Source organism: Leptinotarsa decemlineata, unplaced genomic scaffold (assembly GCF_025532065.1).
Source record: "Leptinotarsa decemlineata unplaced genomic scaffold, Ldec_3_MD MMD2_tig00003308_RagTag_RagTag, whole genome shotgun sequence".
Classification (NCBI taxonomy): domain Eukaryota; kingdom Metazoa; phylum Arthropoda; class Insecta; order Coleoptera; family Chrysomelidae; genus Leptinotarsa; species Leptinotarsa decemlineata.
Window position 1 is genome coordinate 4,011,996 of NW_027412586.1, and position 22,376 is coordinate 4,034,371.

Consider the following 22,376-nt stretch of genomic DNA (forward strand, 5'->3'; position numbering starts at 1 on the left):
TGAAAGATATTGGCAAGGGTTGAAAATGATGATAGCGGTGTGAATGAAAAAAATAGGAAAATTTATTCTTCTGATTCATAATTCTCTAATATTTCGGCTTCCTCTTATTCTTGTTCTCCTTCTTCCCCTTTGTCTTTTTCTTCATCTCGGGTGAAGTAAATTGCCTCAATAGTGCAACATTGAAGCACGACCGGCCTTGACAATTTGGACATACTTAAAGAATGAAACAGTCCAACTTTTTCGCAACCACATTGAGCAGTACACACCTTTTTACAGTTGCATAAAATTGTGTTCAGCAATTTTTCCGGCGCAGTCTTTTGGGTCCTAGCCCCAAGACACACTTGAACTTCGTAATATACCCGTAAAAAATGTTGATGAGCAGCCGCTGAGGTTGGAGGAAACAAGTTAATTGCACTTGTTTTTTATTTCGAATATTTTCAACGAAATATGCATATTGAAATACTCTTTTTCAAAACTTCAGCACATTGAACTGAATCTTGTTCTTCAAACATTTCAAAAACTGTTGTTTCACCCTTCCTAAAAAATGCAGATATCACAACCAGTTATTGCGTGTAAAAATAAGCATGAATCTGACACTTTGCAAAAGCAGATGAACTTTTCGATGAATATATTTCCAATTGATGTTGAGCTTTTTCAGTTTACGAAAAATTGTTTTTTCGATTTGAGTTCGAGTGGTGAGTAATACGAGTAAGTCTACATCTTCCCCTACAGCAATAGTTGTATTTTTTGGATTGAATTGCGCTATTGCTGTTTGAGTTATCATTACATCAGCACCATCATTAGCTTGTTATCAATATTATCAATATATTTTCAGCAACATTAAAATGAACCGAGTTTTGTTGTGAGTTTCTGCAAAAAATTCTGTTGAGTGGTAGAAACTGCCATAGATTTATCAAATTAAATATCAGACGATGAAGATAACTTTTTGAATCGTTATATCTCAGAAGTGGTGGCTCATAGGAGAAAAGGATCGTGGCATATTTTATGATAAAAATTACCGTTCTGTTGAAAACCACGAAAAACCCGTTTTTGTAACTTTTGACCCCGAGTAAATTTTTTTCAGGTATCGAATCGATGAATTTTCCTGTCATCTTTGAGCTGGGTGCGAATCTTTGTACCCTTGGATGTCTAAATTGATCGGAATAAAGACGGATTACATATGGAATTAATTCTCCATAGACCCTGAGTAACGTTAGAAGATTTTTTCATTTGATATTGCCAAGAGAACTACGATGAAATTTATGTTTTAGTGTTTTGCTGACGTATTTCAGAATATTTTGAATTCAATATGAACAATAACTGAACTAATGAATTAATTCTTCTTCTTTTTGACAGTTCAGTATTGCTCGCAGCACTGCTACTGCCAGGAATCCACTTACCGACTTTATATCGAAATGCATAACTCCACTCATATAAAGGGGCATTTGAGTTTGCAATGTCCAATAACCCCATACAAAACCACATTGTGTAATTATTAGTGTCCAGAATGGACCTGATAACATCATTTTGATCCAGGGCGTCGGAATTTTCTGCAAATTCATAAAACTTTGTTAGCAATCAACTTCAAATTATTTACACTCGTTTCAGAATTGTACAATTGAAACATACTTCTATATCCTGAATGATCATAAGTTTTCTCACAGCCTCGTTGTCCAGTGGAGTCCAAAGACTAATGAACTGTGATGAATTCTACTGTAGGTGTATTAAAATTTTATATTTTTTTATGGATTCTAATAAGATTTTTACAAAATAGTGGAAATTCGTGAAATCAATTCAGCAGTTCTGTACATTCATTTGGGCCTACTGAATTCTGGACTGTTGTTATTTTATCTCAACCCTGAAATTGATTCAATGTGTGTACTGCTGTCGTTGTCATTTGCCTTGTATTGTAATAATATTTTTACAAAATAGTTACAATTTATTAAACTGATTCAGCAGTTCAGTTTATTCATTTGAGACCACTTGGTTCACCTGAAAATATTAATTCATTCAATAGATTTTCAACTGTTGTTCTTTTATCTCAACCTTGAAATTGATTCAATGTGTGTACTGCTGTTGCTGTCATTTGCCTTGTATTGTCATGTATTCTAATTTGCCTTGTATTCTAATGATATTTTTACAAAATACCCACGTCGAACCGCCAGGCTACCGACCGACTATATATATAATATATATATATATATATATATATATATATATATATATATATATATATATATATATATATATATATATATATATATATATATATATATATATATATAGAAGAGTGCTTTTTCGGAGACTCGGTCTGTGTTCAAGTAAATACTACTCTTTTTAGCTCCCCGAGCTTTCGCTAACGTTTACTAGCTTTATCGAGGGCTGTAATATAAAGAAACACATAATAAGTATAGATATAAAACATAATAACGGAAAAATCAGTAACATTTCTGTATTATGTGATGATTATTACTTTATGAATTTTAATTTTGAGAGAAATATTGAACATGAGAATGACATTTTTGACATTGAATAATGTGGAATACTCTTTGTTATAATTTTTTAATGTCGATTATCATGGTAATTTATATTGTTTAAATATTACAGGATGTATTCAGGTTTATTTTTGTTAGTAAAAATTAATGAATTTTGTTGAGATTGTCGATGTCTGTCTTTTTGTTGATATTGTTTTCTTTAATTTTAATTCCAGATATCTCTAGAAATTGCCTTTTACTTGAATCTGATTCGAAATGGAGAATTTTGGTGTTAGTATAATCGACAGAATGATCATTATCTAGAATGTGTTGTGTTAGAGCACAAGAATTTCGTTTTGAATTTTTACAATTACTTTTATGAAGAGCTATGCGGGTTTTCAAATTGATTTTTGTTTGTCCTATATATATATATATATATATATATATATATATATATATATATATATATATATATATATATATATATATATATCTTATCACAATTGTAGCAGGGAATTTCGTTTATAATTTTGCTGCACAATTCAGAGACATGAGGAATGTAAAAATATTTGAAATTTAGATATTCAGCTTTATTGTTTTTTCAATTTTGATGATATTAGATGAAGTATTATATAACAATGCATTTAAAAATTTTTTAGGATGAGAATTTGTTGATGAAGTATTGAATAATTGTTTTAAATTTTTTTCTAGCAATGTAGGGTGATACATTTTTTTCTATTCGATTTTTTAAACCAAGAACTAAATTAATTTTCATTTTTTGTGGATGACAGGATCTAAATTTGAATTAAAACCGCATTTGGTAAACTGACAGCAATAATAATAATTGTACAGTGTTTGGTTGTCATGGAAACGCCGGCAAACGTTTTCATGGCCTAAGTAGATGTTGCGCGCTTATCATCGACATCGCGTATTCAACATGGGAACTGTACTGTTTCAATTTGACAATTCGTAGTTGCCTTGGGTTATCATATAACCAAGGAAATTTTTTTCTCACTATAATGCAATTCTAAGCTCTGAACATACAGAAGCGATGAGAGAAGTGGAACATTGAAATATATCAAAAATGCAAAGAGATATTTCCTAGATTCATATCAAAATTTGACACATGCCAGATTTTTACAATTACAAATACAATAGAAAATAATAAAGCCAGTCTCATTAGAAACACGCTCCACTCTACTTGATATTCCGATATATACAACAAATTGTTAGAAAACAACTAATGTCAAAATTAAAATTGTTAATATATCAATGTTAGTAGTGATAAAAATTCTCGGCGCTATGCGCCTCCGGATATAAAAATGCTCGGTAAATAATAGCTCACTTCTCGCCCTAGGTATATAATATACTATTTTATATCAGCAATTTTGTCAAAAGGTACAGCACATATTATAACATCCACAAACTTTTTTAAAAAAAGAATCTGAAATGACAATTTTGGAATACATTCATGTAATGAATCATTCATAACATATTGGGCAAGAATAGGTGATAAAGTTGATCCCATTGGAGTAACAAGTATTTGTTTGTAATAGTCGTCGTCATAAACGAAAACAGTAGTATCAAAAATGAAATCTAATAATTCTATGAAGCTGGTTTTTGTTAATTTGGTATGATCAGAAATAATATTCCAATGTCTTTCAATGCTGTGTTTTACTAGATTTATTGGTATGTTACTAAAAAGTGATATAACATCCAAAATTATAATTTCGAAATTTTTAGGTAGTTCCATTCCTTGCATGAAATTTAAAAATTCAAAAAAATCTTTTATGTAATATCGATTATTTGTATTATATGCATTGGTTACAATTTCTGTAATGAACTTTGAGAGTTGACTATTTGGTGCATCAACAGATGATATGATAGGTGTCAAATTTCAAAACAATTATTCAATACTTCATCAACCAATTCTTATCCTAAAAACTTGTTCATTACATTGTTATATAATACTTCATCTAATAACATCAACATCAGAGGAAACAATCAAGCTGAAAATCTAAATTTCAAATATTCTTTCATTCCTTATGTCCCTGAATTATCCAGCAAAATCATAAACGTATTTAAACAAGAACATAACATAAAAATTCAACAAAAAAAAGTTAAATCCATAACTGAACTACATTCAAAATTGAAAGATGAAGATCCGTTATTCGAAAAGTCACATGTAGTTTATGCAACAATTGTGATAAGATATATATAGGACAAACAAAAAACAATTTAAAAATCCGCATAGCTCTTCATAAAAGTAATTGTAAAAATTCAAAACGGAATTATTGTGCTCTAACACAACACATTTTAGATAATGATCATTCTGTCGATTCAAATAAAAGGCAATTTCTGGAGATGGCTGAAATTAAAATTAAAGGAAAAAATATCAACAAAAAGATTGATATCGACAATCTCAGCAAACTTTATTAATTTTTACTAACAAAATTAAACCTGAATACATCCTGTAATATTTAAACAATATAACCATGATAAACGACATTGAAAAATTATAACAAAAAGTATTCCACATTATTCGATGTCAAAAATGTCATTTTCATGTTCCATTGTTCTCTCAAAATTAAAATTCATAAAGTAATAATCTTCACATAGCACAGGTATGTTACCGTTTTTTCCGTTATGTTTTACATCTAAACTTATTATGCCTTTTATATATTACAGCCCTCGATAAAGCTAGTAAACAATTTTAATGCAGGTTAATGCAGTCAAGCTGCTGAAAAATAGATGAGTAAACGCATGCGAAACATAAGTGGAACCACCTATTGGTGTAACACCCAAGTCAACTTGCCAAGTTTTTATGTCAGTGTTGGTGGTTTGACCAATCAACCGACAACTGCGGTAGCAGAAATTTGGGAAGCTAACCTGAAATGCCATCGGAAAACGAATCCACATGTTTCTAGAAATGATATGAAATCCAGAAAGGTTAATGCAGTCAAGCTACTGAAAAATATGTCCATGAAAAAAAAAATAAATAGATAAGTACTTTTTGATCATTTCCATATTGATTTCAATTTAAGAGCCACCGGTAGACAGCTGTTTCAGCCTATTGGGCATCGTCAGTACCGGGCAGGCGGTCCACGATTGAGGACAAAATGAGAAAAACCAAGAAAGTACTTGATGAAAATAGCTGCGTAAACGCAAGCGAAACATAAGTGGAACCACCTATTGGTGAGACACCCAAGTCAACTTGCCAACTTTTTATGTCAGTGTTGGTGGTTTGACCAATCAACCGACAACTGCGGTAGCAGAAATTTGGGAAGCTAACCTGAAATGAAATTATTCAATTTTCATAATGGATACTTACATATAAGAAAATACATTTTTTTCGAAATCAAGTCCCGAAACATTCATCTCTTCGAAAGTACCTACATCGTAAATGCCTGTCATAAAACAACTACTTCCCCCGTTTATACCACGCTGGATATTGAATTATAAACGACATGCATTCATGCAAAATACCTTTTGCATATCTGTATCTTGCAGATCAAGTGTGTATAGTTCATCCAGTAGGACGACCATGCTGAAATCATTCGAGTTTGGGTCAGATCTTTTCTGCACTGATGAGAGGTAATACCTCGAAATCAGTCTGTATATTATCTACTTGACTGATTTCAGCATAGTCATGCTGCTGGATGAACAAGAATATTGTAAAAGCAAATGATTTTGATGTCAAAAGGTCCTTTTATGCACGTAGAGATCCAGCACTAGGCGTTGTCTGTTAAGGCGTCGCGATACAGGCGTCAGTTTTTTCAAATGTTCACCCCAATTTTTCAAATTGTTGATGGATTCTGCGTCAAATTATGAATTCAGCCATGATCCACATTCGTAGTTTCCTTCGAATATTGATGAAAAAAAAAGAATTTCATTGCATATTTATAAAGATGGCCATGAATAAGTCAAAATAAATGCAATAATACGACTTTAATACAATTAATCCATCAGTTATGATTGCATTTCCTGTTCAGTTTCATCAAGTTGTATGTTTCTGTAAAATCGCAGGTAATACGAACTAAAATAAGTGTATAAAATCACCAAAAAATATTTTACTTTGACGCGAACTCGACCAACATATTATTAATGGAAATAATTAGTGATGACATGAATCATTTTGGTGAGTGTTCCAACTTCATCTTTTTAGTAATTCTCGATTCGTGACAGCTGAAAGCGAATCTCGAGATATAGAAGTAAAAACATTTGTGATACTATTTTTTAAATAATCTACATTTTGTGGACGTCGCATATAAACCAAGTCTTCAATATATTCTCCCAAAAAGAAATCTAGTGGAAAAATGTCTGGACTTTGAGCTGGCCATGATATTGGACCCTTATTTCCAATCCATTTCTCATTGAAAGTATCGTCCAAATATTGGGTAGCTATTTCATTATTATGCGGAGATGCCCCATCTTATTGAAACTACATATTCAGTCGAGTTTGTATTGGTAAATTCTCCAAAAGATTCGGCAACACATGTTGGAGGGAAACTAAGTATTTTTCCCCATTGAGAATTCCTTAAAAAAAATGAGGTTCTATCAGATAGTCATGAATGATTCCTCACCAAATATTAACCTCCCACACATACTGAAATTTCGTTTCTTGCATCCAATGAGGGTTCACGTCAGGCCAAAAGTAATAATTATATTTGTTTAATATACAACTGTTATGGAAACGGCTTTCATCACTCCATAAAATTTTGTTCAGAAATTGATCATCATCATGAATACGGGTGGACAACCATGCAATGAAGTTCAATCTTCTATCAGCATCTTCTAAATATTGGGATAGATTATAGCTATTAAAAATGGAATATAAGGACGATATTGACGATTTCGAAATTTCACAATCCATTGCTACTTGTCTGGTAGGAGTGGTTCCACCATTTGACCTAGCACTGCAACAGTGTGATTCTCATCTGTACCCGTTACTTGTTATTTTCGCTTCTGTTTATTGAAACATCCATATTGTGCTAAAGCTTTTGGCTAAGCTAGCCAATGTTTTGTCTGACGGTAATCTTTTGTCAGGATACCGATTAGTGTATATTCTCACTGCTTCTTTTGAATTGCTTCTTGCTTCGTCATAAATACATAACATATTTAACTTTTCTGCACTTGAAGAGTGAATAATTTTTCAGTTTTACGAAAAACCAACACAAAACTGAATATATTTTCGTCAAACCTGACAGGTTTTCTGACAGATCGAATAATACGTTATTGCATTTATTTTGACTCATTCATGGTCCTCTTTATAATATGCAGTAAAATTGCCTTTTTTTATCATATGGTTGAATTCAGAATTTTATGCAGAATCCAAAAACAAATTGAATAATCCGGAAAACCATTTAAAAATATTGGCATCGGTGTCGCGACGTCCTAACGAATGAAGCTTAGTGCTGAATCTCTTCGTAAACAAGAAGACCCTTTGACATCAACATTTTGCTATCACGAAATATGGATATTCTCTTTCATTTTCCAGATATTTGCCCGCGGAGTTCCATATGGGATACCCTGTATATACTTAAATATTTTCATGGGTATTGTTATTGTAACAACATACTGAATTTGAAAATACGTTGATAGTTGACCGTTTCGGAACTTTTGGCGTACGCAATATATACCTAGGTGCATTAAATATGATGTTGAAGTGTTATGTTTCTATCATTTAGCATACTCCATTACCTATACAGTGTTTCTTCATTCATTTTCATATTATATTCCGTTTCGAATGCATGAATTATTGATTTGTGTTCTTTATTCTTTGAAATAATTATGGAAAAAATAATAATCGAACGATAACGCAAGTAGCGATCGATTGAAAAAGGAAACAATAAAGCAATTTCTCAATATCGAGTGTTGCCTCCTGTAGTTTGGGCAATAGTTTCCATTCTCCGAGGCATTCCACGAATTAGCGTTTGAATATATTATTCCACTCCGCAACACGAGGTGCATTTTTGTCATTAGGTGGTCTTACGAAACCTCTCTCACCTTGACAGTTCCAGGGGAGCATGCTTGATCGTTGCATATGACGAATACCAAGAGGAAACGCAATTATTTATTCAATGATTGATGAATTTGAAAAGAATCGTGATACTGAAAAGATTGGAGAAACAATGTTCAGGAAATGAACCAAGCTTGCACATAGTATAGTTGTGAGTCTCATCCTAAATCTGTTTTTCACCAAAATGTGTCTTAAATCTAGATGATAGAAACATAACTGTGTTTTTACTCGTATAATGTCTATTAACCGTACTTCATTAGAATGTGAATTTACCTGGCATTTATTTCCTTCTATTCATTGAAGAAATTATCAAATTGAAGAGTAACAAATAAAAAAGTTTGGTTGATATTTCAAGCTGGTTGATTTTCACGCACCTAAGTATACCAATAATTTTTAACAACTGTTTATAGTAAATATAAAAGATTCTTTTAAATATCTACCAATTTTATGAAATAATGAAAGACGCACTTACTTTGGTCGAGTCTTGTTGCCCCAGACTGTTTTCGATATAGAATCGTTCTTCACGGGATATTGTTGGGTGGACAGCTGGGGAATTACACCCAATATATGCAAACATGAGGCACCAAACCAAACCCAATCCATTGAATAAGTATAATGCCATTGGCCATCCGTACCATCCAGCAGATATGTAGCCTGTTAGTAGCATGCATACCACCGTTCCAACGGGGGAAGCTTAAAAATGTGTCAAATAAGTTGCAAATATTGATGAATTTTTACAACGAGTTGCTTCGAGAAATGAATAAATACAATGTAGAGATTTCTGATCGAACAATTTCACAGGTCGATTTTCATTTTCGCACATGTATTTTCACCACAATCAACCTTCTGCTGATCTTGAAATTTTTCATTACATGAATGGTTGAGCTACACTTAGTTTCCAGAAATCAATTCAAATAATTGATTAAGTAGGAACTTTTTCGCACTGTTGCTGTCTTACTCGTGTGTGAATTTGTCTACTTATTTAAAATATATTTTGAATTGGTTTTCTACGTCAGATTCAGCAACAATTTTTATCTTTCAGCTATGAAAACGAAACTTATTTTTCTTTAATTCATTTATTTTTGTGAAATGTTCTGCCATTGTCATATGCAATACTAATGTAAAGCTGATGTTGAAAGTTAAAATTGTAGTAGTGCTCTTTGGAATGCGTCATTCAACCAAAACGTATAAATATCCACATAGAAAAAAATTCTTGAGAAAGTACAGAATGAATTACATAGAATAACAATGTAAGTCATATAAAGATAACAAAACTGTTGAAAGCCAACGAAATACATCCTTATGAAGTTAAGCAAATAGTTATGTTTCTTCATCTACAGTGGAGAATTACATTTAAATTCTCCGAACAATATTTGCTGTTGCTTTCAAAAATGAACTATCTTATCATGCATTCTAAATTTATCAAAATGTGCCCATTATTTGATTCGCAACACAATACATGTGGCTTTGAATTGGAATAATGATTATCAAAATTTTAGAGATCTCTACACAAAACTCTACACAGAAGTCTTAATGATATTTTTATGTTATGGTGTGTATGAGAACGTGGTGACAGAAGAAATGATGGGTTAATAGCTAATATGGATATGTTTAATTTACTGAGAGCTGACAGAAATTTGCAGGTGACAAATAAAACTATTGGTGGTGAAGTATTGATAGCGCTATTTGAGTAAAAATGTAAAATATCTAATTTTTTAAATATTGCGATGTTTTTTCAGGCAGAAGCTATATTTTGTTCGACTGATAACCTATTTATTTTGTAGAAATTCCTGTTTATTATAATTCATATTCAATGTAGGATAAAGAAAATGACTCTTGTCTGATTTCTGCTGAGTTTCTCATTTGTTACGATTGGTTTCGGTTCGTTAAAGCATTTTCAATTAACTTGAAAATAATTTAATAAGTTTATTTGAAAATGGTTCAATACTCCAAAACCGATAGTAATAAAAAAAAATGAAAAATTCAATCTGAAAAAAGGTTGGTTGGTAATAGGATTATAGTCTATTTCAAAAGAGTGTAGAGTAATAAAATCTCATTAAGTATTCAAAAGCGCTACAGGGTGATCCGTCAATAAATTCTGTCACTTCCCTAGTCCGCATTGCAAAATTATGTCGTTTCATAAAGAGCAGGTAGGTATCACCCTGTTTTAAGGGATTTGTCCATTGTTATCGACGGATAAATACTGAGCCAGAGGCGCGCTAGTGGGATAATTGCCAAAAGAATATGCATTCATAAAAATTATATTAAACGAAATAAAAATTTAATACAGCAGAACAGTGTTATTGAAAAAATATAAAATGTAACAATACAATATATACGAACCGAAATCGGGAAATACTCAAAAACACACACGAACGAACTTTACGTATTGAAACACTTGTGGGGACTTTAAATCAATTTATTCACAAAAACGACAAGAACTTTACTGGATACGTTATTACAATTTGACACTTGAACAATACTAAAACTGTGAACTTCCCTTAACGTTTAATAACACTCTATTTATACCCTAATTGAATGTTCTAGAGATTACTAGGTACAATTTTCGAGAACCTTCCGAGAAAATAATTATTCAGACTACCCTTAATTCTAAACCCTAACCTAAGCAAAAGTGTCACTGTCACTGATACACTGGTCTCTGTCCAGATTGCTTATCCCGCTACAGTATATTTACAATTCAATTAAATTATTCTACATCAGTATAGTCTTCATCCGAAGAACTGTCATCATCCCCTGGTGTTATAATTATAGGGTCAACCACCTGATCGACCAAGTTGTCCAGTTCCCACATTTTATCTTCCTCTTTTAAAACATGCTGGATTGCTTTTTGCCAGTTTTCTGATGTGATTTCCATAATGGCTTGATCAAACAATACCTTGACATCTTTCATTTTAAATGTGGTATTGTGCCTTGCAACATATCCTTTAACTTGTACCCATATAAGTTCTATAGGATTTAATTCGCAATGATATGGCGGTAGGCGCAGCACAGTTACTTTATACTTTTCTGCTACATCTTCTACGGCATATTTCATGAAGCGAGATTTATGTTGTTTTACTATGGCTTGTAGTTCCTTCTTTACTGAATTCGTCTCAAACTGAATACCTTTATTTGACAGCCAGTTAATAATTTCTTGCTTTCTCCAAGCTGAAGTTGGTACCTTCTCTAAGCGCCTTGAATGGTAGCTTGCATTATCCATAACCACGACCGAATCAGCTGAAAGAAATTTTAACATTTCCCCGAAGTAGTCTTCGAAGACATCCGAATTCATGTCCTCATGATAATCTCCCGTCCGGCACGACTCAAAGCTTAACAAACCTTCTTTTAAAAATCCGTCTTCGCTTCCAATGTGAGCAATTATAAGCCTCTTCCCTTTTCCCGAAGGCACTTTAATACCCGTCGAAAGGCCTTCTATGAAAGCTTGGCGAGAACTTGTTATATTTTTATCTTGCCACATTTTTTTGACTATATAACCTTCGTTTATCCACGTCTCATCAAGATAAAAAATTTTCTTTTGCTCTCTGCGGTACTGCTTTATAGTTGTCAAATATTTTCGTCTTCAGCAAACAATTTCATCACTTTCCAGTAATAGTGCCTTTCGATTGTGCTTTTCCCAGGCAAAATTCATACTTTTTAAAGTTTTCCATAAAAGTTTTCTGGATATCAAAGGAATATCGTTATCTTGGCTTATCTCGATAAATATTTTTTCAAGAGTGGGTATTTCCTTTTTAAAATAAAACGAATGAACTTTTCTTCGAATGTCACATTTGGTGTCTTCATCTAAGATTTTTATTGGTCTTCCTGATTTTCTCTTGCATGGACTTACCTGGCCTGATATCTTTCTTTCTCGCAATAATTTAAAAATCGTGGACTGTCCAATTCCAGTCATTTGGGCACATCGCTCAACACTTTCTTGCACAGACAAACTAGGGTGATCGTGTTTTATGCAATCATATACATTTAAAATTATAACTTTTTCGCAAACAGATAGCGGAGAATTTTTTACACTTCTTTTCTTTGGAGTAAATGTCCCCATTTTATAACTTTTTCACTATTTCTATATCACAATATCACTGTACGTTTAATTGGTGTAGTAACAATTACTATTATAACTCGAATGTTTAAGACACCATTACAATATATTTAAACCCTTTTTCTTAATTACCTGGGTTTAATAGGTATTGCATGATTGGTGGGCAGGGTCAAAAAGGGATTATTATAATGACATGGCACCTCGGAACTAAGTGTTAACCCTTTTTTGAGAAATCATGCTCAAGTATATGAACCCAAATTGCATATTAAATAAGTTTACAAGAACCACTAAAATTAATCTTAATCTTTTTTTAAGAAATTTTACTTACCTAAATACATGTAGGTACTTAGTTTTAGACCAAATTACTTCCCAAAAATGGCCTTTTATTATTATCTATGTCTGTAATTTTTAATTTACTTTAATTATTAAGTTTAATAATCCTAAGATTTGCCTACGCCCATGGACGACAACGAAATTCAGGCAAATTTTATGACACTTCATGATTTATTACTCTACACTCTTTTGAAATAGACTATAATTTTTCCTTAAAAAAACAATTAGTTTCTTACCGACGTTTTAAATTTAATTATATTCTTCTTCAGGGCTCGCAAAGTAGTTTTTTCGTGTTGATAATATTACTATTTTGAAAACCATCAGACATTAAAAAAAATTAAAACCATTGCAACAACCAAATTTCCGAAATAACAACACAAAACGGAAATTTGGTTGTTACAATGTTTTTTATTAAAAAAAATGTATCTAATATGTCTGATGGTTTTTAAAATAATAATATCAACATAAAAATACTACTTTTCGAGTCCTGAAGAAGAATTTAATTAAATTTGAAACGTCAGCAAGAAAACAATTGTTTTTCTAAAGAAAAATTGATCCTGTTACCCAACCAACCTTTTTTTAGAAAAAAAATTGGATCACTAAACTAGTTAACAAAAGAAATGATTGGTCCAGAAAAATATAGTAGCTCGTGTAAAGTAACTATAGTCTATTTCAAAAGAGTGTAGAGTAATAAATCATGAAGTGTCATAAAATTTGCCTGAATTTCGTTGTCGTCCATGGGCGTAGGCAAATCTTAGGATTATTAAACTTAATAATTAATGTAAATTAAAAATTACAGACATAGATAATAATAAAAGGCCATTTTTGGGAAGTAATTTGGTCTAAAACTAAGTACCTACATGTATTTAGGTAAGTAAAATTTCTTAAAAAAAGATTAAGATTAATTTTAGTGGTTCTTGTAAACTTATTTAATATGCAATTTGGGTTCATATACTTGAGCATGATTTCTCAAAAAAGGGTTAACACTTAGTTCCGAGGTGCCATGTCATTATAATAATCTCTTTTTGACCCTGCCCACCAATCATGCAATACCTATTAAACCCAGGTAATTAAGAAAAAGGGTTTAAATATATTGTAATGGTGTCTTAAACATTCGAGTTATAATAGTAATTGTTACTACACCAATTAAACGTACAGTGATATTGTGATATAGAAATAGTGAAAAAGTTATAAAATGGGGACATTTACTCCAAAGAAAAGAAGTGTAAAAAATTCTCCGCTATCTGTTTGCGAAAAAGTTATAATTTTAAATGTATATGATTGCATAAAACACGATCACCCTAGTTTGTCTGTGCAAGAAAGTGTTGAGCGATGTGCCCGAATGACTGGAATTGGACAGTCCACGATTTTTAAATTATTGCGAGAAAGAAAGATATCAGGCCAGGTAAGTCCATGCAAGAGAAAATCAGGAAGACCAATAAAAATCTTAGATGAAGACACCAAATGTGACATTCGAAGAAAAGTTCATTCGTTTTATTTTAAAAAGGAAATACCCACTCTTGAAAAAATATTTATCGAGATAAGCCAAGATAACGATATTCCTTTGATATCCAGAAAACTTTCATGGAAAACTTTAAAAAGTATGAATTTTGCCTGGGAAAAGCACAATCGAAAGGCACTATTACTGGAAAGTGATGAAATTGTTTGCTGGAGACGAAAATATTTGACAACTATAAAGCAGTACCGCAGAGAGCAAAAGAAAATTTTTTATCTTGATGAGACGTGGATAAACGAAGGTTATATAGTCAAAAAAATGTGGCAAGATAAAAATATAACAAGTTCTCGCCAAGCTTTCATAGAAGGCCTTTCGACGGGTATTAAAGTGCCTTCGGGAAAAGGGAAGAGGCTTATAATTGCTCACATTGGAAGCGAAGACGGATTTTTAAAAGAAGGTTTGTTAAGCTTTGAGTCGTGCCGGACGGGAGATTATCATGAGGACATGAATTCGGATGTCTTCGAAGACTACTTCGGGGAAATGTTAAAATTTCTTTCAGCTGATTCGGTCGTGGTTATGGATAATGCAAGCTACCATTCAAGGCGCTTAGAGAAGGTACCAACTTCAGCTTGGAGAAAGCAAGAAATTATTAACTGGCTGTCAAATAAAGGTATTCAGTTTGAGACGAATTCAGTAAAGAAGGAACTACTAGCCATAGTAAAACAACATAAATCTCGCTTCATGAAATATGCCGTAGAAGATGTAGCAGAAAAGTATAAAGTAACTGTGCTGCGCCTACCGCCATATCATTGCGAATTAAATCCTATAGAACTTATATGGGCACAAGTTAAAGGATATGTTGCAAGGCACAATACCACATTTAAAATGAAAGATGTCAAGGTATTGTTTGATCAAGCCATTATGGAAATCACATCAGAAAACTGGCAAAAAGCAATCCAGCATGTTTTAAAAGAGGAAGATAAAATGTGGGAACTGGACAACTTGGTCGATCAGGTGGTTGACCCTATAATTATAACACCAGGGGATGATGACAGTTCTTCGGATGAAGACTATACTGATGTAGAATAATTTAATTGAATTGTAAATATACTGTAGCGGGATAAGCAATCTGGACAGAGACCAGTGTATCAGTGACAGTGACACTTTTGCTTAGGTTAGGGTTTAGAATTAAGGGTAGTCTGAATAATTATTTTCTCGGAAGGTTCTCGAAAATTGTACCTAGTAATCTCTAGAACATTCAATTAGGGTATAAATAGAGTGTTGTTAAACGTTAAGGGAAGTTCACAGTTTTAGTATTGTTCAAGTGTCAAATTGTAATAACGTATCCAGTAAAGTTCTTGTCGTTTTTGTGAATAAATTGATTTAAAGTCCCCACAAGTGTTTCAATACGTAAAGTTCGTTCGTGTGTGTTTGTGAGTATTTCCCGATTTCGGTTCGTATATATTTTATTGTTACATTTTATATTTTTTTAATAACACTGTTCTGCTGTATTAAATTTTTATTTCCTTTAATATAATTTTTATGAATGCATATTCTTTTGGCAATTATCCCACTAGCGCGCCTCTGGCTCAGTATTTATCCGTCGATAACAATGGACAAATCCCTTAATATAGGGTGATACCTACCTGCTCTTTATGAAACGACATAATTTTGCAATGCGGACTAGGGAAGTGATAGAATTTATTGACGGATCACCCTGTAGCGCTTTTGAATACTTAATGAGATTTTATTACTCTACACTCTTTTGAAATAGACTATAATCAGCATCACCCTGCTCTAAATAATATTCTTCCGATTGAAGGAAAAAATAATGACAGGAAAAACAGTATTACGTACAATTAGAAAAAAATAATTTGGATTAAGTACATCCGTCAGAGAAGCAGACTGAAATTTGGTTGAGAAAGAATCTAACGTAAACTTAGACCTAAATTTTTCATGATATTTGGAATGATATTGTCTATGTGAATATGCCAAAAATATTGCATGGAAATTTATCAAATATCCTGTACGATTCAGTGAAAAAAATTAAGATTTATTGACAGTGAAAAAATTCAGAAAGTTATGATTAGAAAATGAAAATTGTATTGATATTCTCAGTGATTAACGGAGAGAGTAGAATCATTGATTGGAAAAGAAAAAACATATTATTGGTGATGTGGATCAGTTTTGAAATAACATAAACGAGGAAAAAATTCTCGTACTGATTAAGATTCTTCCAGATATGAATGTCAGTTCATTTATGGAGATGAAATATCTGAAATATTCGCAGAGTTCTTCTCCACTATCTGAATTCAGCAGGGTATGATACCTCTTTATACTTTAAAAGGTTGGTATGAGTGGTTACACGGTCAGATTCTATTTCTCGAATATTTTCCTGACTAATGGAAAATATCTGAATTATTGCACTTCGTTAATCTGGAAGCAAAGTTGACGCAAACATCGATAAACACTAATTTATTCAAAAAGTCACCAGGTATTTCGAGACTATAATGCAAATCCCAACTAGATACAGTGTATACTGATTTCCAGAAAGCATACGTTTTTTCTGAAAAAACTACAAATTTGGAATTCCATACAATTTCTGAAACTATTCCTCTGATATCTCACAAGATAGATAGTTCATAGTAAAGTTCAATGATAACGTTTCTGTACGATCTTTTCTTCGTTTTGGAATATTCTATTTGCGGAAGATCTAAATATTTAAGAAAGAAAAGAAAGTATAAAAGGCTTAGGGGTTAGGTTCATTAAAACTTTTTTTTTCACAACTAAAATCAACAATATGCTCAGCTCAGCAAACAGAACGTTGCGCTTCCTTATGAGCCATGTATTTTTCCACAATCTAAATGTTATGAAGTTTCTAAGCAATAGTTTAGAATACCCCAGTTTCAATTTGCTTCCGTAATTTGGTTGGAAGAACATGTAATAATTTTGAATGAAATCAGGAAACTACAAAATAAATACGAACAACCTGAATACGAACTGATTTCAGGATATTGTGGATAAAAAAATAAATGCTTTAGAAATTATTTCATTAGTTTCATCACGAAGCACTAAACGAGCTCCATTTCTCGATATTTCTTTGGAATTCCTACTTCTAAAGCACCTTTTACTATTATTCTTCACTACTCAATAGAAGATAGTGGAGTATGTTTTTCTTTCTAGCTTTATAGTCCAGTCATTATAGTAAGTTCACCTCGGAATTCGAGATACCCAGCTGTAAGTCTGTAAATACTTGTATATTGACACCCTAAAAGTTGTTTCAAAACCTACATATGGTAGGGTGTAAGCAACTATTAAATTTCAAAGTCAAAGGTCACAAAAATCGTTTTTTTTGCGCTTTTTTTGGAAATATCTCATTTCCTATGAGTTTTTTGCTATTTGTATTCATCAATATTGTAGAATACAAAATTCTCTACAAATTTTGTTTGAAAAAAATTTTTATACGGCGAACCGTTTTCGAGATAGAGGGCGGAGAGCACGCGGTCACAGCATCACTTCAGGTCAACCGGTGCCTCCGGTCGAAAACGCGCCATATATAGTTGATGAACTATCGATAAATCAATGATTATAAATATTTGTCAATTTTTATTAACTACTATATTATATTTTATCATTTTTTTCCTAACTTATCCACTTTTTATTCAGTATTAATTTATTTAACAACACTTACCTGCCCATGTAATTGCAGAATTGTTAATGAAAATATAGGAATTATATTTGAATTTTAACCTCATTAATATTTATAACTTCTTACATGATGAAAAAAAAAACAAATAAATTATGAATTATTCTTTTTATTAAAAAATATCATTGAATACATTTATTTTTATTGGAAGTAAAGAAATGGAATGAAGGGTACAAAAACAACAATTTATAATTTTAATCATCTTCTTCCTCTTCATCGTCGTCTTCTGGCTGCTGGTAAATTTCAAACTGGTCTTCATTATCGTCTTCAACGACATTTGTCTCAAGTTCTTCCATGATTTCGGGGTCAAAGGTTCCATCTTCGTTAATGTCGCTCTGATATGGTAGAGCATTGAGACAAGCTTGCCCATTACATTGGCCACAAGCTAAAGAGTATTGCAAGCCCGCTTTCCTGCATCCGCATCGCGAACCACAACCACTCTTGCAGTTGCAGAAAATTGTATTTAGCAAATCTTCTGGAGCAGGTGGTAAAATTGTCATGATAGGCTCCAGAAAATCGTTTCGCATTGCCCAACCCCATACCTGGGGTTCCAAATCATCTCCTAACCAAGTTTGAACTTGATAATATACACGGTTGAAATGTTGATGAGCAGCTGCACTTGTTGGTGGAATATTTGAAAGCTGCACAGGTTTATTAAGTTTTGTAGACTTGACGTAATGCATATAACGAAGATGATCGAGACTTTTCACAGATTTCGGAGCGACTGCCAATAAGGTTTGATTTCCACTCTCTAATAATCTCTGGGCCGAACAATTTTCTTCCTCAAATGCTGCAGCTAGTTCATCCAAATTTGTCAGTTTCTCAAAAACTTTTAAAAATGATTTTTTTCCCTTTTTAAAAAGCGCAGAAGTTGTGTCACAGTCACTTAATGCGTGCAGAAATAAAATATGTTTTTTAGAATGAGGATAATTATCAAAACTTTTAGTCGAGTATATCTCCGTTTCTACATTACCTTTCCCAACTTTTTTAAAGAAAATTTCTTGTTCGTAAGACAGTGTACGCCCAATCAAAATGACAAGTAAATCGATATCTTGTCCTATTATAACTGCAGTTATTTTAGACTTTGATTCTTCAATTGCAGTTCCAACAATAAGAACATCCGCATCATCTCTGGCTTGTTTAGTAGTAATATTTGCAGCTTGTGATTTTTCAATTCACATATTAATGAACTTATCTTTGTTATTTCGATTTGATAAGAAGTTTTCTTGAGTAACTGGTACAACCATAGTTTCATCGAAACAAACTTCATACGTTTTTGAAAGTGCAGCAGGTCGTCTCTGCTGCTCCATAGCTTTTACGTTCTTACTAGTCTGAATATCCGTCAAATACAACAATTATTTTGGAACTGTAATGCCTTTGTAAATAATTCATGTATTTATCAAAAATAATAGAAAAAGTATCTTCTCTGCTCCATACAACATGATGAAGAAGAAATCCGCCATCAATAATGAACGTCACATTATTTTCATTGAGAATAAAATCAATTGGGCTCATGTTGTCATACAATGACGATTTTGTTGTTTTTCTCATGCCATCATTATCAAATAGAGCTGTTGGATACGGACTCAATTCATATTGAAGATATTCTTCAAGATTACTTTCAAATTGTTTGCTGACAGTAATTCTTTGGAAGAGTAATAATGGATCCACTGCAACTTTACAATCATTTATTTTTACAGATTTGTTAACACTGGAAAGCGGCATTACTTTTTCGAAGCGTTTAAACTTTATTCCATTAAATGATAAGTCGGTGATCTTCTTCATAGACTCTAATCCAATTTCGTAAGCTCCGGTTGACCTGAAGTGATGCTGTGACCGCGCGCTCCCCGCCCTCTATCTCGAAAACGGTTCACCGTATAAAAAATTTGTAGAGAATTTTGTATTCTACAAAATTGATAACGAATACAAATAGCAAAAAACCCATAGGAAATGAGATATTTCCAAAAAACGCAAAAAACCGATTTTTGTGACGTTTGACCTTGAAATTTAATAGTTGCTTACACCCTACCATATGTAGGTTTTGAGACAACTTTTAGGGTGTCAATATACAAGTATTCACAGACTTACAGCTGGGTATCTCGAATTTCGGGATTCTTACCTAATTTAAGCTTAAATGACTGGATTATTACATTTGTAAACATCATAAGTTTTTGAGACCCGTTTTTGTATCAAGACATTCATTCAACTTATTTTGTGCAAATTAATCCAATTAAATGAGCTTTGGAGCTTTTAAGGATGAATGAATAAATGAATGAATCATAGGTTTTCACATTGTATGATCTATTCAATATTCTATAAAATATACCTATATAAACGAAGGTTCCTAGTCGACTTCTTTCTGGCGACGGCACCCATTTGGCTAGTAAACCGTGTACAGATGGAAAAACAAATCCTTGACAGAATCCTTGCAGTGCCCTACAGAACATGACACCCTTTGAGTCAAATGTTGCAGCTAGCGTTGGGAGTAGGAGACCAGCCACAGAAGTTACCCCCATGGTACCTATCAAAAACCACTTGGGACCAAACCTTGATGCTAACCATCCTGCACTTACTTGAGGGAAGATGTAACCCCAGAAGAATGACGACTGAATGACATTTTTGTCGGTCCAGTTGTAAGTCTGTGAGCAATTGAAATACTTGAATTTTCAATGTATTTTTCTAAAAGTCCAAAAACATTCATTTTACATTATGTATTGATCGGTTCAAGCAGCAAAACTATAATTAATCATTCGAGTATATTGTATGTACAGGGTGTCCCACGTATATACAGGGTTTTCTCTCGGAAATGTATAGATGGGGTCAAAATATCAGCAGTACTTCATATAACTTTCGTTCCTAAAATCCTTCGTTACCATGTTACGGGCCCTCAAAGTTGCAAAATGAAAAATCTTTTTCTCTGACAACTTTTCAAGTGAATTTTCAAAATCAACGAAATTTTGGTGATTGACTGAACAGATGAATTGCTTTGATGAGCTCTCATGCAGGAGTCAGTTGTTGTGCTACAAAGTCAGAAACGGACTACCCCCGATGGTCCATCCCCCAAAACTTTGAAATAACAGATATTTGCGGTTGTTGTATTTCCAGATATTGAAGGAGCATTTGAAAATGCACTACCTAAATCTATAGGATCATCTCTGGCTAGGAAAGGTATAGAATCGATCATAACTGGCTGGAGATATGCCATGCTGGTAAACAGAACTGCAACTACGACTCTTCAAGGCGAGGCCATCAAGTTCAGGGTCACCAGAGGCTGCCCTCAAGGTAAGGTACTATCTTCCCTTCTGTGGTCGCTCCTGGTGGATAGTCTGCTTGATGCCCTCGACAGAAGAAAAGTAGATCTGCAAGCTTATGAAGATGACCTTGTCATCTTGGCAAGGTCTACGTCGAAAAGGATAGCTTGTAATATCGAAAAACCTTACTCCACTATTGCAGTTTTGCCAGTGACTGCCATGCAGTCACTGGCAAAATTGCACGTTTATTGGCCAAATATTAACATTGATATCATTCATGAAAAAGAAACATGTATTTCATGTCAACAGTCCCGAAAAAATGACAGAAATGCACCACTACATCCATGGGGTATATCCCAAACCCTTGATATTGTCTTCATCTGGACTTTGCGGGACCTTTTGAAGGTAAAATGTTGATGATACTGATTGACTCCTATACGAATTGGTTAGATGTTATACCGATGAACAACATTACATCTAACTCTACCTATAGATATTCTCCGTTCGATATTTGCTAGACTGGGTTAACCCAAGATCTTGGTGACGGATAATGGGCCACAACTCACCTCAAGTGAATTTGAACATTCACACCTTCAAAGAACGAATGCGAGCCAGTAACCAAAATCTAAATCAGTCACAAAGATTTGCAAGTTAACTATTTTTCTACATAAATACCGTAAAAAGATCGACAAACAAGAACACCAAGTCAAATAATGTTCGGTCGGCATTTTAGATCACGATTTGACCTTCTAAAACCGGATGTTGCTGAAAATATGGAGTTGGAACAAATCACTCAAAAACTAACCATAACTATGATTCTAGGAAGGGAGATGATGTATGGGTAAATATGCCATCAGCAAAGGGTTCCGAGACGGCAAAAGTTGTTAGGCAGTTTGGGCCATTGTCACATCTCGTAATTGTTGATGGAATTTTATGCCGCAAATATTGCGACCAAATGCGGAGAAGAATCTCGGATGTAGTATCTAATCAGGTGTTAAACCATCGGATATACAATGTGCTGCCGACGAATTAGAAAGTCACCCTGATACTAAACCAAACAAAGGTTCCCAAAACGAACCATCA

The 22,376-nt window shown here is 33.0% G+C and overlaps 2 protein-coding genes across 9 annotated transcripts in view; one reads left to right on the plus strand and one right to left on the minus strand.

Annotated features, from left to right (window-relative positions):
* Positions 1–22,376, minus strand: part of LOC111511200 (putative inorganic phosphate cotransporter) — a 68,907-nt gene that overhangs the window by 13,358 nt on the left and 33,173 nt on the right. For 5 of the 7 annotated variants that reach the window (XM_074177882.1, XM_074177880.1, XM_074177879.1 and 2 more), the window contains exons 3-6: positions 20,369–20,681; positions 8,966–9,186; positions 1,630–1,710; positions 1,401–1,550 (exon numbers count right to left, since the gene is read on the minus strand). In XM_074177882.1, coding sequence (XP_074033983.1) covers positions 1,401–1,550; positions 1,630–1,710; positions 8,966–9,186; positions 20,369–20,681 — 765 coding nt within the window. The remainder of the gene's footprint in view (positions 1–1,400; positions 1,551–1,629; positions 1,711–8,965; positions 9,187–20,368; positions 20,682–22,376) is intronic. The other 2 variants (XM_023167210.2, XM_074177883.1) reach the window with 2 other exon arrangements.
* The window catches only part of LOC111511201 (major facilitator superfamily domain-containing protein 9-like), a 64,535-nt gene continuing 52,156 nt past the window's right edge, over positions 9,998–22,376 (plus strand). Inside the window, exon 1 of one of the 2 annotated variants that reach the window (XM_074177887.1) lies at positions 9,998–10,136. In XM_074177887.1, coding sequence (XP_074033988.1) covers positions 10,095–10,136 — 42 coding nt within the window. In that variant the 5' untranslated portion in view covers positions 9,998–10,094. The remainder of the gene's footprint in view (positions 10,137–22,376) is intronic. The other variant, XM_074177885.1, reaches the window with a different exon arrangement.